Source organism: Amia ocellicauda, chromosome 9, assembly GCF_036373705.1.
Source record: "Amia ocellicauda isolate fAmiCal2 chromosome 9, fAmiCal2.hap1, whole genome shotgun sequence".
NCBI lineage: Eukaryota > Metazoa > Chordata > Actinopteri > Amiiformes > Amiidae > Amia > Amia ocellicauda.
The window spans coordinates 22,621,083-22,640,644 of record NC_089858.1 but is presented as its reverse complement, the minus strand read 5'-3'; the positions used below and the strand labels follow the sequence as shown (position 1 = coordinate 22,640,644).

At 35.0% G+C, this 19,562-nt stretch overlaps 1 protein-coding gene across 1 annotated transcript; it reads right to left on the bottom strand.

Moving 5' to 3' along the window:
• Nucleotides 1-339: 339 nt before the first annotated feature.
• On the bottom strand, nt 340-17,657 carry cdh5 (cadherin 5). Its single transcript, XM_066713720.1, has 12 exons — nt 17,487-17,657; nt 11,944-12,152; nt 11,147-11,432; nt 10,663-10,779; nt 9,779-9,961; nt 7,860-8,044; nt 7,362-7,615; nt 7,092-7,225; nt 6,150-6,262; nt 5,704-5,812; nt 4,158-4,403; nt 340-3,307 (listed from the first exon to the last, which is right to left on the bottom strand). The coding sequence occupies exons 2-12, from the start codon at nt 12,133-12,135 to the stop codon at nt 2,829-2,831; spliced, it is 2,298 nt and encodes a 765-aa protein (XP_066569817.1). The 5' UTR covers nt 12,136-12,152; nt 17,487-17,657; the 3' UTR covers nt 340-2,828.
• Nucleotides 17,658-19,562: the final 1,905 nt, after the last annotated feature.

Sequence of the window (19,562 nt, the reverse complement as noted above, 5' to 3'; positions counted from 1 at the left end):
AACTTACTACCAGTCATGCATTGTAAAAAACACAACATAGATAAATCCTTCAAACAAATGAAGGCACAAATGACTTGGCTAACCTTTTAGAAAGAGTAAATCTACTTACATGCTTCTTCACACTCAGCTACATAGCACTGATACCTATTGTACTATTTGTGTATGTATTCATGTATTTTTTCCTGCTTGTATTTATAATCACATGAATACTTTGTACAGCCACTGTGATAGCAATGGCAGAGGTCAGAAGTGTCAAGTAAATTCAGCACATTTGAGCACAATTTAAGCACAATTTATGAGCAGTATTCGGGATCTTCCTGAAACATACACTTAAATCAATCAGTGCTTACAGACTTTAATGTTAGTAGAAAAAAGGATACAAATTGTTTACATATACAATGCTCTCGTTGAAAACAAAAGAACCATTATTAACATTAAGACACATTATTCAATATCTATAAAAAATAAAAACAAAAAAACAAAACATGAAAGATGTAATTGCTTCCCACTCACTGAAGTCGCAGTATAAATGTAAACATACATAAAACATGACAACATTATTTTTCATTATAGAATACGATTATATTAAAAGGTAGGTCATCATTTGTCTTCTGTAATGTAAAATATATTTGTATTAAAAAGGCTAAAAAATGTATTTATTTTTATTGTATCTGGACTATTTAGACAAAGCTAACATTATAAAACATAGGTGTTCTTGATTTCTTTTAATTCAACTTTGATGACTTTGCAGGCACAAATCAAAGTTATAATAATTAATCATGTGGAAGCCTGATTTTGAAATCACACAATTTAATTTATAACACCCTATGGTTGTTTATTGCTGTCTTAAAGGCTCTCAACCAAGTCAAATTTTTATTTTTTGTGCTAGCCAACAGTCAACGTTTGCAGGGGGACAACTATATATTTACTACTGAGCAGAATGAAAACTCACAATGCATTTAAAGAACAAACAAAAAAAACACTTCAACAAAAGTCATGTATAATTGCAGTAGAAAAGAATATGTATCAACTCAGTATGGAAAGCACATTTCTATCCATAACAATGTAATATTATTTACAATGCACTTCAAAAAGGCAGTTTTATAAAAAAAAACAAAAAAAACACTAGATCATATTATTTAATGTAGATTGCAGTGCAATGTCGGATCTTATTATATTGGCGAATCAATGAGCATGCATTTTTTGTGGCCCCCCAATGGTTACAATAGGCACAGGTTGCAGGGCTACTATAAGAATGGACTGTAGGTAAAGATGTTTTCTATTACAGTATTTATTTTTACTATCATTCTGTCTTGCCACCTTCAAAACAGGAAAATGTCAACAATGTGCAGTTAAAGTTTCACGATAACAGTACAGGAACCCGGCTTCCTCTTAAACATATGTGCAGGAAATCAATTCAATTTTGTGTGTGCATGTGTGTGTGTGTGTGTGTGGGGGGGGGGGGGTTGGGTGAGAAGATGGAGAACTGGACTGGATTTGTGGAAATAAGGAGTTGGGGGAATTAAGTTTAGGCACTGGAGTCACTTGAGCTGAACAGGAAAACAGTAAGTAGGCTTCCACGTATTGTATGCAAATAGAAAAAAAAAAAAAGGCTGAAAACTTCCTTGTTAAATCTTAGATTCAAACATGACCGTCTTATAACAAAGAATGGGTGACCCACTTTCAAGAATGACCTCCAGAAACAGTATGCAAATTCTTTAATATTCTGGAATGATATATAACAATTTTGTGAGTATAGATTATTTCATTAACTGCATATACTCGCTCACTATAAACTCAAGATTAAAGATTAAAGGTTAAAGTTATATAGCTCATATGTCTGTTACATATATACTCACATTGTCTATATGTGTATTTTTGATGTTTCCTGGATTAACTGTAATACTTTTGTTATGACTGCCCTTGGGGACAGTCATATTATCCTATTACAAATTATGCGTCAAAGAAATCTGTCAAACAAAAACTCAGACTCTTTCAAAGTTCTCCTAGAAATGCTTCCTGCCAAGATCCCTTGGCAATTGTGATTTGTTCCTGTTTTAAATCATAGTTTGTCTGTACATTTCAAATGCTGATTGACCGCTCTCAGATTTTATAATTAAACTTACTTCACAGCAGTGGAAACTTAATACAATGCTATGTTAGAGACAATACTTTCACTGTGTGAGCTTATTTATTATTAGTTTGTTTTGCACCACCACAAAGTTCTTCTATTAAAACAGAACCACTTTCTACACCGATTGTTCAGGCAGATGAATTATCATTTCTATTTTAGTTATAAAATACTTATTACATTAGATGTAAAAATATATCTGTCCCAGCCAAGTCCAACTTCCTCAGTCCCAACTTGAAAATTAAAGAAAAAATAAAATACAGAAAATATCAGTGCAGACAAGCTTGATTCAGATATGCAAGTAATTCAGTGAATTCCTTCCTGTATATTGTGCACCAGCATAAATACCACAGATTGTCTTGAATATGCACTTCAGGTGTTAATTATGTAATTGGTAATGAATATGAATAAAATCAATGTTTTCAATGAGTTAGTCTGTAAAAATAGACTGTGATAAAAACAAGCATTATTAAAAAAATATAAAAAAACAACCAAAATAACACCCTTCACAATACACCAATACGATTCAACAGGAAATGATGGTATTCTATGAATATTAAAAATAATTATTGGCACACACATGAATGGCCCTTATCAATGAGTATCATGAATAAAATTATTATTCATGGTTTAAATAGAAAGATTTTATTCGAAAGAAAATCCTAAACACCTCCCTTTTTTTGGCATTAATATGGACTTAATATTCATAGTCGTCCTCAGATGCATCTACTCCATAGAGTTCGGCTAGGGTTTTGAACCGGGGTCCCCAGTCATTTAAGAAGTCATAGTCCAGGTTGGAGTCTGAAGAGGAGGTTTCCAAGGAACTGAGACTTCCTGCCAGTGACTCGGGACCCTCGTAGCCATATATGTGGAGAGTATCATAAGGAATCGCATCCCTGTCGTGGTCCGCTTCGTCCTTCTTTACTTCTATCATGATGCCCATGTCTGCCTTGCCTGCTGGCTTCTGGACTGTTGCATACAAGCAAGGCCCTGGCATAATGCTGTTGTTTCGGGCAGAATTCAAAACTGTAACATCATAGCCATTGGTGTCCATTTCTCCACCCCCTTCTTCATCATAGGTCACCAGCTGCTCATGGATTTCGCCACTGCTCTTCCCCAGAGTTGCCAATGTATCTTTTCTGTATCTCTTCCTCATGACAATCAGTATCACAATGACTGTAATGGACAAAAATAACAAATTATACTTAAATATACATATATAATTATATGCATGTATATTCCTACCTATGTACACTCATGGTCTGTGTTCACTGATGTTTTGCTAAATCACTTTTCTAAGGTAGTGATTTGAGTTTGAATTCCTCTAAACTGGGATGTAGGCTACGTTGTGCATGTGCCGTACATGTGAACAATATGTAAGATTATCTGAAATGCTTTGGGATATGTAGACTATAAAGAATTCATATTGATACACTTTTAATTACTGGGGCATCTATTGTATATATCTCAAGGCAACCTTTTGAAGTATTTCAAACCCTACTGTTTTTTCTTCCATCCTCAATATTATCTGGTAGCAGACATTGAAGCAAGCATTTCCACATAACCCAAGCCTCTCCTGGATAAATTATTCCAGTGAAATTGGATAAGTACTTGGATACACTTGGCATAGGAAATTATGCCATTGATGCTGAATCAAAAATGTGCAAACAACAAAATGATCATTGTATATTTAGTGTGACACTTGCATAGTTCAGCCCAACGGCACACAATAACAAGTTAGCTTCCCAAAGGAAAGCTTTATGTCACACAATAAATGAATGTCATCATATGCCATCGATTTTCCTTCGGCTTGTTGAAGCACAGATCTTAAATCTCTGACTGTTCAAACAAACAAATGCATTTACAAACAAAAACACCGCAGCAAAGCAGGTTTGAAATCCAATTGTCTATTTATGTGCCAATGAGTTTGAATTTGGGAAATTAGAAGAAATATATTTACTGTAATAATGAATTTTGTATTTCGTCAGGGAAATTAGGTTGAAAATAATAGAGAGCATCAACTCACCTAAAATGGTCAGAATGCAGAGGAGAATGGCAGTGACAGCGTGGACACTGACTCCAGTCTGTGCATAGGGTTTCATGCAATGATAATTTATCCTGTTTTCTTCACATTTGCAAACTGATATTGGCAGGAGGATGGTGCTGCTGCGAGAGGGCTGGCCATTATCCGAAATCACAATATTGATAATGTATTCCTTAGTGTCTTCGAATGTAAAGCCTCCTTGCTTTACACTAATATTAGCTGAGCCATCTACAATATAAACAAATATGTTAAATTTTTAATTGCAGTATGTAAGTATCAATTATGAACAATAACAATAAAGGTGCTCTTTATAGTGGTACATATAGTAGTTGTTAATATTATTGCCATTATATAGTTTACAATTTTAGAAACTGCTGTCAAATTTTAGTATGTACTTGCATGTACTATAAGTGTTAACAGTTGTTATTACCATAATATAATGATATATTGCAAAGTTTTTACACTCAGTAAATAACCATAAAAGTTTAACAAAACAATGACAAAAAGCTAACAATTCCATTACTTTTTTCCTTTCTGTATGTTTACTGTCATGTTTTTAAAGGAACCATTCTATAACTATTAACTTGTATTTTGTTTCCTGAGTAAAGGCCTTCTGGTCAGGGGTTTTCCTTTCTGCCTTTGGAATGTGTCACAACTTAATTCCCTACTGGAACTGAAATTTCTGCAGATTGAAGTCAAATGAGGTTACTACACTAATGTTATGTTTCTAATAAATATGCAAAAGCAAAAGGTACTATTACAGTCTTTAGGGTATTGAGTTAAATATGTTTCACACTCTTGGAAAGGCAACTGTTTTAAACAATTAAAAGGTTATGGTGTTTGTTTATATGGCAGAAAAGTCTAGGAGGCTGGAATGAATGCTGACAATACTCTTCACCGCATCATGCAATGCAGGTTACTTTTTGAGCAATTGCTTTCACATTCAGATTATACACACAAGCTCTGCCAGCCTTAGAAATTTTGTATATAATAAATATTTTAACCATTTTCTTAGTTTGTAGGCAATTTTTATTCAGCTTCACTAACCAGTGAAGCTTACTTCAAAGAACAGCTACAGATGTATCAACATTCTTAAGCACTATCTGCTGCCACAGGGGATAGAGCCTGTCTCTCCTGCATGTGAAATGAATTAAATGATTTCAGCTCATTCAGCATCACTGCTTCTCATTCAGTTTCTCAGATTTACCCCTCTAGGTCAATACTAAATCAAAGTGTAAGATGCAACCTTAGATTCCAATCTCATCATATTTGTTAATTGTAGTCAACTGCTTTAATTCTGGCATCTAGCTTCCAGTGTTATTTAATATTCTATAGTAATAGATGGCTTACTTAATTTTTTCCCTTTTTAAAGTTTCATCAAACAACTCCAATATTAACAAATATGAGGATCTATGGGGAGATAACCATAATGTAACCCTTCAATCAGGAAGTAGTTAGTTTAAACAGATCTTCAATATTTCATTGCAGAATTTTCCATTTCAAAGCAGAAAACAACCAACTCACTTACCATGATTATCAACTAGTGAAAAGTTGGCATTGGGGCTCGCCAAAGCAAAGCTGGCTTTTGATCCAGGTGTTATTTCATCTTTGTCAGCTGCATAAATTCTCTGGATTACCTTTAATTGATTTGTATAAGTGATTATGCATAAGCAACATAATGTGCCTTTAAGTCATTTTTTATGTACTGCAAAAACTATAAAGATATTGTTTATCATCTTAACAATCTACACATTGTTGATCACATTAAATATATATGTATATATTTTAATACATTTAATCAAATCCAATTTTTTTTTTTTTTAATATTCACTGCTTAATAGAAACGTTTATGACTGAAGAGGTGACAAACATTATAGGTACATTTTATAATATCATCAAACCAAACTTTAATTTCTATAGCTGAAAACCAATATGATTTTAGGTGTTACAAAAACAATATAAACTAAATATTACCGTGCCAGGTCCATCATTTTCACACACAAAAACAGAATAGGGTTCACCCAGTTCGGGATCATTGTCGTTCACATCAGAAACTTTCAAATTTACAATAACCTGGGATTTTAGACCTGAGAAACAAAATGAGTCAGATTTTACATGATTATTGTGTTATATCTGCATTATCATCATCATCATCATCCTCATCATCATTTCAAAACCTGCTGGAAAAGATATGCCTCATAATTGGGGGAAGTGGCCATTACTTACCATAATAGGACAGCTTATGGGGTGGACAGTGATTGAACCAGTGACTCTTGTGTCTATCTTTTCTGGTCAGGGAGTTAAAGCAGCAGGTTTGTATATTGTAATCTGTTTATCTGTAATCTTTTATTACAGATTTGACTGTAGTTTAATTCCACAAACCTACTCCATGTGATAGAGTAGAGCTGAAATCTGGCCAGTTATTAGGATGCATTGTGCTGCTTTCACAAATCCCTCATTTAATCAAGCGGGGCAGCTTATAAGCGCAGGAGCAAAGCTGTGACACACATATGCTTTCTGTTTCATTAGTCAGAAGCATGGGGATAACTACACAACTTGTGTCCTGTACAAGAGCAAAGATAACAAATATTCAAATGTGGTGGTTATAGATACCTCTATTGTATTAAATGTTATTGTATGTGATGAGAAATATAAGGTATCCAAGGTTAAAAGTGATCCTTACTTAACACACCATATATTAAAATGATACTGAATAAGTAATAAAAGAACAAACTGCATCAATACCATTAATAACACTACAATATGAAGTTGCCTAGGAATTAGCGGAAGACCTTATAGAACAATGTAATGCATTTAATAAGGTCTTTTTGTACAAGTATTAATGCGGTCCTATAATCTTCAAAACAGTCATATCAGTCAGAAAATGTTTTTTAGTAAACAATAAGTCATTATCACCTTCATGGTCAGTTTCTGCTGCTGTTACTGGGATTGCGTACAAGTGATTCATTTCTCGATCCAGTTCCTTAGCGGTATACAGGGTTCCGGAAGTTGGATCAATTCTGAGTGGACTGTCTTCATTGATGCTGTACCTGGAATACATGACAGTAAACATGTTAGATATGTTTTGTCTACTACTAAATCAGATTAGAATTATACAATATATTTACTTTGTGAAAAAGGCAGATAATTTGTATGCAAGCTGTACATGGATGTATAGAGTAGTACCTTATAGTATTTTTTGCTTTATCAGGATCATGTGCTGAGACAGATCCAATCGAAGTGCCGATATTAACATTCTCCTCAATAGTGAAATTATAGCTTGGTTGCTTGAAGACGGGAGGTTCGTTGACATCAAGCACTTTGATTGTTACATGCGCTTTGCTGTTTTTGAGTTCCTTCTCATTATCTGCTGGCATACTTGTTGCTTCATCTATCTCCACATCAAACTCATATTTCTGAATAGTTTCAAAATCAAGTGCCTGAAAAAAACATAAATGCATGTGAGAGACAGCAATTATTAACAAACCTGCATGGTATTTTTTTAAAGAATGTTATTTTAAAATCATTTTAAATCACTGCATTATTAATATTATCATATCCCAGCTTGAAAGCTTTTTGAATACATTGTGAGCAGCTGTCTTTTGGTAGCTGTCCATTGTCCCCAAACTACATACTCAGTATAGTTTATATCTATTTAGCTATGAGAAGAAAGAAGCAGTGTACCTTCAGCAAAGTTATGACTCCAAATTTTTGGAAATCTTGTTTTACGTTGAAAATACTCCCATCGTCTGGATTCTTAATTGTGAAAATTGGGTTTTTGTTCTGCAATTCATCCTTGTCTTCAGTCTTCATCCTTCCAATAATGAACCCAATGCTTTCACTTTCTTTCACGTCAAAATTGTAATTTCCTGTTAGAAAGTGATATCATATTACTTAACTCTGGAATCTTATCTCCAGCACTAAAAGTTCAAATTTGCTTTTGATTTCAAAGCAGCAACTGCCAGGACTACATAAGGCTTTCAATTCAAATGTATAGACATACAAATCCACATCCCCAGCCTTGTGTATTTTTGAAAATCTTTGTGATGTATTTCAAAAGAACAGGGAAATGAAAGCAGAAAACAATCATGAGAACAATGGCAAAACAGAACATTAACAGCATGATTTTGAAAAGGAGCATTTTCAGAAGAAGTTGTCTGCAAAGCAATTTCTAATTAGGCATTTGGGTCACTTTGGGGAACTATAAATTCCATTTAAAGTTTATATAAATTGTATTGTGTACTGTATCCACTTTCTGCAGCTTGACTAATACACTACATGGTCAAAAGTATGTGTACACCTGCCAGTCGAACATTTCATTCCAAAATCATGGGAATTAATATGGAGTTGGTGCCCGGTTTGCTGCTATAACAGCCTCCACTCTTCTGGGAAGGCTTTCCGCTACGTGTTGGAACAATGCTGTGGGGATTTGCTTCCATTCACCCACAAGAGCATTAGTGAGGTCGGGCACTGTTGTTGCCTGGCTCACAGTCGGCGTTCCAATTCATCCCAAAGGTGTTCAATGAGGTTGAGGTCAGGGCTCTGTGAAGGTCAGTCAAGTTCTTCCTCACTGATCTTGACAAACCATTTCTGTATGGACTTTCCTTTGTGCACGGGGGCATTGTCATTCTGAAACAGGAAAGGTCCTTCCCCAAACTGTTGCCACAAAGTTGGAAATGCAAAATTGGCTAGAATGTCACTGTATGCTGTAGCGTTAAGATTTCCCTTCAGTGTAACTAAGGTGGCCGAACCATGAAAAACAGCCCCAGACCATTGTTCCTCCTCCACCAAACTTTACAGTTGGCACTATGCATTCAGGTAGGTAGCGTTCTCCTGGCATCCACCAAACCCAGATTTGTCCTTCGGACTGCCAGATGGTGAAGCGTGATTCATCACTCCAGAGAATGCGTTTCCACTGCTCCAGAGTCCAATGGCATTGAGCTTTACACCCTTCTAGTCGACGCTTGGCATTGCGCATGGTGATCTTAGGCTTTTGTTCGGCAGCTCGTCCTTGGAAACCCATTTCATGAAGCTCCTGATAAACAGTTCTTGTGCTGACGCTGCTTCCAGATGCAGTTTGGAACTCGGTAGTGATTGGTGCAAATGAGGACAGATGCTACATGCTTCAGCACTCGGCAGTCCTGTTCTGTGAGCGTGTGTGGCCTTCCACTTCACGGCTGAGCTACTGTTGCTCCTAGACATTTCCACTTCACAATAACAGCACTTACAGTTGACTGGGGCAGCTCTAGCAGGGTAGAAATTTGATGAACTGACTTGTTGGAAAGGTGGCATCTAATGATTGTGCCATGTTGAAAGTCACTGAGCTCTTCGGTATGGCCCATTATACTGCCAATGTTTGTCTGTGTTGATTGCATGGCTGTGTGCTTGATTTAATACACCTGCCACGGGTGTAGTTGAAATAGCCGAATCCACAATTTAGAAGAGGTGTCCACATACTTTTGGCCAGGTAGTGTACAAATGTTACATAAATAAAGCTTTAAAAATCACTTTTTACATTGCCCATTTACATAGACCTTTACCTATAGTTCTTGGATTTGCTGCTTACAATTTAAATAATTAAGATTATTATAAAGAAAATTTACCTTGGGTGAATGTTGCCAGGTTGTCATTAATGTCTTCCAGAGTAACAATTACAGTGACTGTACTGGTACCACCAGTTTTAAAGCTTGGTGTATCCTTTGCCTGAACAATCAATTTATAGGTATCCTTTTTCTCACGGTCTAAATTGATCGTGAAATCGTGTAAAGTTTTTGTAGTAATGAGTCCTGAAAAATGTAATTAAGGAACAATAAGAACATCATGCAAAAAACGATTTAGTGATGGACACCATGTATTGTACATGCATTGGTTTTACTTATTTCTGTTTTAATCCATTTCATACAGCTGAAAAAGACCCCTAAAACAGACAAGTAATGTATATGATATATAGCTATCCTGATTCGCCTGATGTATATGCTTTTCACCCTTACTGAAAAGAGTCAGCGATTTGCGACCATTTGCTTCCACCAAAAAATGCTATGCTAACAAAACGATAAATTCATATTTCTTCAAACTGGATGCACAGAATTCAAAATGGTTTCCATGGATTCGTATGACTCTGGGTGAGTCAGGGTAAAATGCCAAAATACCAAAGTATTAATAAAAGGAACCCTTTATTTCCAAAACCACTTATCCTGGTAAGGGTCATGAGCTGATCCTGACAGGCACAAGGCAGGAATACACACAGGATGGGATGCCAGGCCATTGCTGGGCAACACACACACCAATTTCAGATAGGCCAATTAACCTAACCTGCATGTCTTTGGATGGTGGAGTGCCCGGAGAAAACCCACACAGACATGGGGAGAACATGCAAACTTCACACAGACAGGCCCCCTGAGCTGAGACTAGAACCTGAGACCCTGGAGCCATGACACAGCCCTCTGTAGCACCAATTTAATTATTGTTGGCCAGCATCATACTATACCTGTTTCAGTATTAATATTGAATGATTCCTTTCCCTCCAGGAGGTCATACACCACTTTGCCATATTCAGTTGTAGGATCATCTAAGTCAGTGGCAGTTACTTTCAACACACTTGTTCCTGTAAAATAAAAAGTAGAAGAAGTGTATCACTGAGAATCTTCTAATACAAATGTAATGTGGCTGCTGATTACATTTTAGTTTATAAACTTGAAACATGTATCTATGGTTAGTTAAAGTTGTAACATTGGGTCTGATATAACGGTTTTCATACAGTTTCTTACATTGTGCAGTTTTTCAATTTTAGACAATATATGAATGCTTTTTACATCAAAAGTCAAGTCAAAATACACTTAAAAGACACAACTTACTGAAAAACATATTTAATTGAAATTCAAACAAAGAAATTGAAACTAATTGTGGCAGTTGCATAGATGCAATGTGGGTAACAAACTTCAATTTAAATTATATATTAATACAATACCTACCTCCATTAGATCTTTCGGGAACAGAACCATTATATTGACTATGTGTAAACGTTGGTACATTGTCATTAATGTCCATGACTTTTATATAGAACTTTTCTTCCGCCTCCAGCAGCTGCTTCGTTTGAGAATCAATAACTTTAGCTGTGAGATTATAGATGCTTTGTTTTTCACGATCCAAAGTCTTTTTGACAAAAACATCACCATGTGAATCAACTACAAATGTAGTGTTTGCTCCAATTCCATCAATAACAAATATAGAATTTTTGGTGGCCTTGGTTGATTTTAGCTAAAATAAACAAAAACAACAAATCAAGTTTTCATATACATTTCACGTTTCACATTTCCCTTTATTATCTGTAACAATATTTGTTCCAATATTTGTAGCCGAATGCATGGCACTAACACACAAAAGATGGTCATCACACTATATTTATGTTAATTATGTCCATGTACAGCTATATATTTAAAGCAGAAAAATCGTATTTTGCTATTAATGTTGAAATATATTCTTCCTGTGGCTCCTTGAGGATATCAGCAAAGGTGTTTCTCCAACTGTTAAAGTACCTTGCCTGTACAATAAATTATGAATTCAATACAAATACTTTCAACAGGATATAGTGTCAGGATTTGTGTGTCCATGTTATCAGTCTAACATAATTTACAGTTGTTGGCAACAGGTTGAGATACATAACTCCACAGCTGCTTATGCTTATGCAGTATTATCATATACTACATTTAATTTCAGGTCATGCAAATGCAATTTGTGATATAATTTGACAAAAATGCTACTTTGTTACCTTTCCGATCTTTACTGGATGATCAATCTTTTGTTCTTCATGAACAAATATTGAATTCCACTCCCATTCTCTTTTATGTCGATGCAGAACTGTGTTCTGAGTGAATGATGCATCTTTTTGAGAGTGTTCAGTTTCGAATGTGGCAAGTGTTTGGGTTAAGGCAGAAAACACCAGCCACATTAAAATACCCATCTTCCACCTCTGGTGCTCTGAAAATGAACCAAAGTGAAAATAGATGTAATAATTTACATTTGTTCTATGGAACAATACTTCATGTTTAAAAGTATTAGTGCATCAATAAAGAAATTATAACATTACAACACACAACAGCATGTATGCTTCATTATAATTCAAAAAAGGAAGACTTGGAGTCTCTTACTTTTCAAATTCATTGCTATATAAGGGGATAAACTGAACACTCAATTTAAAATCCATTCAGATAACAAAATGTAGTAAGATGGCACATTCCTTACACAATTGTGACCTTTAGTCAAACAGTAGCATGGCTATTTTTTATTATGATTAAGATTAACGACGTGTTCCCAGTTGAATCTCTGCTTCAGACATCTGAAAGGCACTTTATTCCCATTTGTTGTTTTCATGCACAATCTCAAATGCCACAGTTGCTTTTTTATCCTTGCCCCTAAAACAATTGTCTATTTTTGTCTATTATGGAATAACAGGAAGAAACTTTAACAGTACTTTCAATTAGGAGTTATTTTGTCTTTCCCGGATCTCTATCAAGTACTGTCTCTTTATACCAGGTATGTGGTACAAAAAACAACACGTTCAAAGAATGCCATGAGATAAATAAATACAATCTCAACCCCACCCACCCTCCACACGCAAACTCAGATATATCCTGAGTTATATTTCTTTTCTTTTTTATTTTAATTCTGCAGTATGGGTATTTCTGTTCTCAGGATCACAAGTGGCAGAATGTAGTACTCTATGAATAGTTAACATGGTCTACAAACTGTTGAAATACACTGAAAATATCTACAGTGTATAATAATAACAATAAATAATCATATCATATAAGCAACAACAAAGTATTGTAAGCTATATCAGTATATTGTGTGTGTATATATATATATATGTATACGTTTGAATAATGTAGCTCTTAAACAATTAGTTTATACAGCACATTCCTTAATGAAATCTATGCCCTATTTTCAGAGAAACAGGAAATGCATATACAATGTCACGAGGAAATTACAATCCTGTTTCTAACGTGTGTTTGTTTAAAAATCAGCATTAGCATAATTGAGTTTTTTCAGCACTCCCTTCCTGCCATTGAATTCCAAGCCCACTCCTCAGTTTCTCTCTAATGTACTATCAGCACTGTTAGTGTGGAAGAAAAGACCACACATTCTGAAAATGATTTAAAGATGCTTGTTTCCATGACATAATCAGATATTTTAATGATTGAAAGGGCAGTTAGTTTTAAATGAGTTTTTACTGCCACACTGTATTTAAAAACAATTACAACATACATTAATAAACCACAAACCTAACACAGGAGTAGGACCTCAAATGGACCTGGACTATAAATTAAAGAGGCTTGATCTATTTTGTGATCCTAATTCTTTTCAAATCCCTGAATAAATGAAGATCCATTAAAGCGCAGTTGATGCATCTTTGGTAATCAAAATGAGTAATCTTAAATGAGGTGTTCTTGAAATTAGGTCATCTGCTTTTGTTTTTTGTATGTCAACTTGTAAACCAGTCATTTAAAAATGCAATTTCATACATTGGAAAAATACAAATTCAAAGCCAGATTATGTCTCATATTTTAGGCACATACCATGTATTGTGAAGACAATACAATTTTTTTTTATCTAACTAGAAACCTCAAGTATAAGGAAATATTGCCTCTTGAGACTATGTATATTTTTAAATGATCTTGCTTTTTCTCATTTAAAAAGAAGGGTAAGTGGATTGAGTTTTTTTTATCTACCAGGAACACAATCCCTGCTAGCAGAAATCTAGTTTTTAGAGATTGATGCAATAAGGTTCTTAAAGCAAGATTATTTTGACTAAATTAAGTGAAATGCTTTGAAGATGCTATTTTGGCAAAACGTTATATTTTGTTATTTTAACAATTGTAAGACAGTAAGACAATGTTTTAGATGACTGTCTTTAGTAGTGATTTTATTTCATAAACAGTGGCATTTACTAATATCATGTACATTTCTTCTGTTTTTATCACACTTATTTAAACTCTATGAACCCTTCTAATACAACCTTGAGAATGCCTGACTAATTGCAGTGAAGTATACATTATTATTTTATTTACTTCCAAAATTATCCATACTGAGAAACATGTATAAAAATGCAAATTCCCTTTCCCTTATGTAAAATCTTTCCAAGCATCCTGTTTTTATTCTGATATTCAAATATTAGCAGGCAGTGAAAGATGAGCAAGCTTTCACAAGGCACTGTTGTTGTTCCTGATTAATGACTGTAACTCAACAAAACATTTCTGTTTAGCTTAGCTTTGTTACTGAAGAATCTCTAGTGCAATAACTAAATATGGGCAGAAGACAATACTCTATGGGTTCTGATTTCTATCACCTAAACATCCTCCCATTTAATTCGAAAAGCCTTCAGCCCACTGACTTTTACAGCCTATTCCCAAACTAACCACCCACAAAATGCTCCAGCTAAAAACAACACTCCCAAATTGTTGAAGACAATAGATAATTCCATAACTACAAAGCTTAAAAAATGAACAATATGATTTAAACATCTGTTTCCCAGAGAGGATCAATCATTATGTTGTTTTTTTATTTCCAGGTGGTTTGATCGTTAGGGTTGGTCTTTTCTGAAGACATCATTTCAAATTCAAGAAAAACATATTCTGCTATAGATATATAAATATACTATGTATTAAACTGTTGTCTTTGTCTTTCAAAGTTGTCTTTGAACAGCACACTTTAACCTGGTGCTTTCCAATATGCCTGTTTATTGGCAGACCGTAACTTGTTCTGTAGAATTTTAAATTGCCTGCTTGAAATCTCACTATGCTTAATATCTCTCCAGTCCTCAAAATTAAGGTATTACAGGCTTTTAGCTGGCATTAGATGTGTTTAACAAACTATCTGGCTGTGTTTTTGCTAGAAATAAAAATGTATAAAAACTAGATGTTACCAATGGTTCTTGAGATTTAATAATAGCCATCCCAACAATTCTGCTGTCGAGTGACCTACTGTATATATTCCATTTCAGTGGCTATACAATTGAGCCATCTTTTAAACTAGTCTTTGTGAAACATTATATTTAAACATTTGTAATTATTTACTACTGTAGGCTGAACTAGCTTTAATTCTGGTTTTGGCAAGACAAAGAGCTGCTCGTTGTGATGAGCACCCCTTGTTCAATACTTGTAGCACAAAAGACCCTTCTCATCTGAAGAAAATGGAGGAGGATGGAAAACGATTAACTCCGCTGGCTGATTCACATGGAAGTGGGAGATCAAGTAGGGTTCAGCCTAAGTGTTACCCTGGAGCCCTCTTCAGCAAAGAGAGCACAAGATGGATGCACAGATAGTCTGTGCAGTTTGCGTATCATGCGTATCACAGACACAATGGCCAGCAGAAACGTCATCTGTAGCTACACCAACTTCAGCTCAGCAGCTCAAATGGGGCTTTGGAAAAAGTGTCCAACACTACCTCAAGGCGTCATGTCGGAAGGCTAATGGAGTTGGCATGGCATGGCAGTGTGTTATAGCAATGCAAAAAACACTAGAAAAGAAACAATAATTATAGGATACAGGTATATATTTTATATATAGCTGTATACTACTATAATAATAATACAAAGGCTGCAGTACCAAACTGCCACACCAGATGTTGCATGACCGGGTTGGGAGCCTTCTACCTGAGCTGGATTTTACTAGAGCCCGGGGACTCTGTAGGCCAAATGGGCGAACCCTTGGCACCTCACTCAAGAATATTGTGAAACTGTAAAAAAATACCTGTTGGAAAAAGGGGATTAAAAATACAGCAAAACAATTGATCTATGCAATTAACATGGTATAGCTATATTTAATTGTCTCCAACTAAAAATTACATGGACCCCCTCACCGTAAAACAGTAATAACACATATCAGATAATAATAATAATAATAATAATAATAATAATAATAATAATAATAATAATAATAATAATAATAATACTACCCCATCCATGAAGTAGGACACACGTAACTCTAAACAAATACTGGAAAGTTTTTATTTGACGAGTAATGGGAAAGGGCTACTTTCACATCCAAAAATTGTGCGTACTCACGATTCCGGTCAAAGGCAAGAGAGGAAGTGGATGCGTGTGATGAGGTAGTTAAAGCAGGCAAGGGAAGGGGTTACCTGAGTGACAGTGACAGAGGCCTATCGGCAGCTTTGACAGGAAATTATTCATGATATCTGCTGCAAACGCAACTTCCCATAGACCCCTTTGGGTGTTATTCTCGACTTGAATGGTAACTTGAATCTTCCTGTGTTTTGATAACTACAAAATCGATTACATTAAATGTGTTCAAGCTTAATATCTGCTGAATGAACAACATTGAATGAACAACATTTCTGAGGTTCTCTGAAAAGAATACACAATCCGTACATTCATAACTATAAGATAATCTTTAATTCTATAATTGAACACTGTGAAATAATTTTATATGGTCTGGAGATTAAAAGTGAGTAATCACTGCTTTGCTGCTTTGCTCACAGCAATCTGTCCCTATTCTCTTTAACATTTAATAATGTAATGCCTTACTTGTCAAATTTGCTCAAATTGAGCTTCAGTGCATGAGCAAGTGTCAAAGTGCTGTATATCAGAAATTCAAGCTGAAAGAAATCATACACTACATATTGTGCATTTGACATGAGATATAAATGTGCATGTTCACAGAATGCTTTACAACAAGAGAAAGAAAGATGAAAAACACAATAATAAAGAAACACACACACACAGCAACATAACACAAAACTTAGTTATCTTGAATCACCCTAGTGTGATCAGGAAAATTGCTGGAAAGTTCCTCTACAGATAATGTAGGATAAGCTGTTTAAAACAGCCTTGTTATAATTTCTTTCTTCTAATTATCAGCAAACTTTCTTCAATACAATTTAAGCTTTTAGAATAAAAACAAAATCTAACATTGACAACATGTGAAATTTGTGTCTCTTGAGCATTATCAGGAGGTCAGACTAATGTGATAATTGCTTCTAACCTTAAAGAATCTACTCAGATGAAGACGATCTAGTTTAGTATGGCTTAAACACTGGCCGGACACACAACCCCCCCCTCCCTTTTATTGAAAGAGAAGAAGATTAAAGTAGAACTTCAGTAAACTAAGCACTTTTGACCTGATAATTACACATGCTTTAACATCTCTTTGAGTGTGCTCTAGTAAAATCCTGTTTGATTAGAGGTGATATAGAAGAAACAGGCACTAAGTTGAAAGGCAGAAAACACACAAAAAAAATAAAGAATGAAAGAAAGGAAAAATAAATAAATCCCCAAATGATATATTGATTTCTTACCTGATGGGAAAGAGTAATGTATATTATTTTCTTCTTCCACAGGAATACAGGCAAAACAAATTATATCCTTGATAAGGAAGAAGGAAAATTGTGTTGTAGTAGCAATCTCACAAATATAAACCTGTCTGAGCTCCTAACAGGAGTGTAGACTTCCAATGCTGTCTGAGGCTGGGGTTCAGCCTATTTCCACTGGCAGGCTTCCTGTTATTGTCCTACTCTTTTGTAGAGTCCAAAGTTACTGATGATCGTGGAGGAAATTAGATAAATTCAGCCTAATTATCAGCAAACTGGCTTCTCCATTAGGGAACGCTGCAAGGAGGCTGGAAAATTACTGTTTGATAAATCCACAGGAGCTAAAAGAACTTGTTGGAGAGCTGTTGAAGCAGGAGCCACATCTTAAGCAGCGTTTGGGCTGTAGCAGCAGCGGTGTGCAGCAAGCATCATTAAATTTCAGTGCTGAGTGCTGTGATGAAAACAAAAAAGAAAGAAAGAAAAGCAGAGATTCATTATTCATACCTATGAGATAAAGATTATGATAAACAGGTTATAGAAGTTAATCCCATGAGCTTTCCACATAGTGGTATTAAATTTTTCAGAAAACAGAAGAGTATCTGCAAAAGAAATCTTGTATAAGCTGGTAAGTGAGATGAATACGTTTTCCTCGGCCTCGCAGTGTTTCCCTTGAGCATCATCTGTAATTTAGGGAATTGGTCTTCTAGCTCTATGTGTGTACTATCAAAGCCCTTCTCCAGCTCAACGTATTTATCTACAGGCAGTTAGGCAGATTAGTCCTAAGAGCATGCAAGCTTATTTAACCAGGGACCCTGAAAAATATGCTAGGGCACGAAGAGACAATCAGATTTATTTATTTAGTTATTTAATCATCTGCATTCCAGTGAATGATGGGAAAAAAATAATGTATAGAACGAATTGCTCTTGTGTGAAACTCACCCTTTCAGATTTTCAGTGCATTGGTCCCTTTCAATTTCCTTTAACTGTCTCTTGCGAAAGGTCATTAGTCATTACTACATTATTACTTCTGTACAATAAAGATATATTCAATGTTCTGCATACATACCCATAGTGCAACCACTGGCATTCATTCATATAAACCCTCCTCTATCTTCCTAATTTACCCATTATTATTACTCAATTTCTTAGCAGACACCCTAATCCAGTGTGACTTACAAATGTTATATCACATACTAGAGCAGTCTAGGTAAACTACCTTGCTCAAGGGTACAAGAGCATTGTTGCCCACATAGGATTGAACTCACAACCCTCCACTGCAGAGTCCAGAGCCCTAACCACTATTATTCGAGTATTAGTATTAGTATTAGTATTAATCGAATGATACACACAACATTTTTCAGAACAACAGAGCTCCCATTCTGTAGCTGCACTATTAATAAAATTGGTAATTGTGCATAGATCTTTCCCCCCACATACTGTAAAAGCTGAATTTAACATCTCTTTACATGTACACATTCTCTCATGATCTGTATTGGTGATTCATGAATACTTTGATGAACATTTAATGTTACTGATGGAATGCTTAATGGGAATTTAATAGCCAAAGCCATACAATTTGAGATGCTCCTTCCCAGATACTAGTACTTCCAAAAATATATCAGCTTTGATCACTGTGTCTATACAATGAATTATGAATTGCAAGAATATACTTCTGTTGTGTTGTGTGATGAAAAAGCAGAAAAGCAACAGACATATCTCATGGTCTTGTATACAGTGGTTCACTTTGGATTTGGGTAAAGCAAAAGTAATCCCAGTAGAAGTAAATATTCAGTAGTTATCTGCTCAATAATATAAAATATTAAGATTGCAATTAAAAAACAAAAAAACATTGTACACACATTGATTGCAATTTTTTCAAACAAACAAAGAAAATACCTCCACCAATGATTACAACTAATCTCAGTTGGATTAGGAAATAGAAAATGCAAGGAATTTGTCAAATAGTGAAAACCAATTGCTTATAGAACCTACATGGTTCTGAGGTCAAGTGAGAGAATGACAATTAAACAGCCAAAAACAGAACAAGAAATGCTTTACATATTT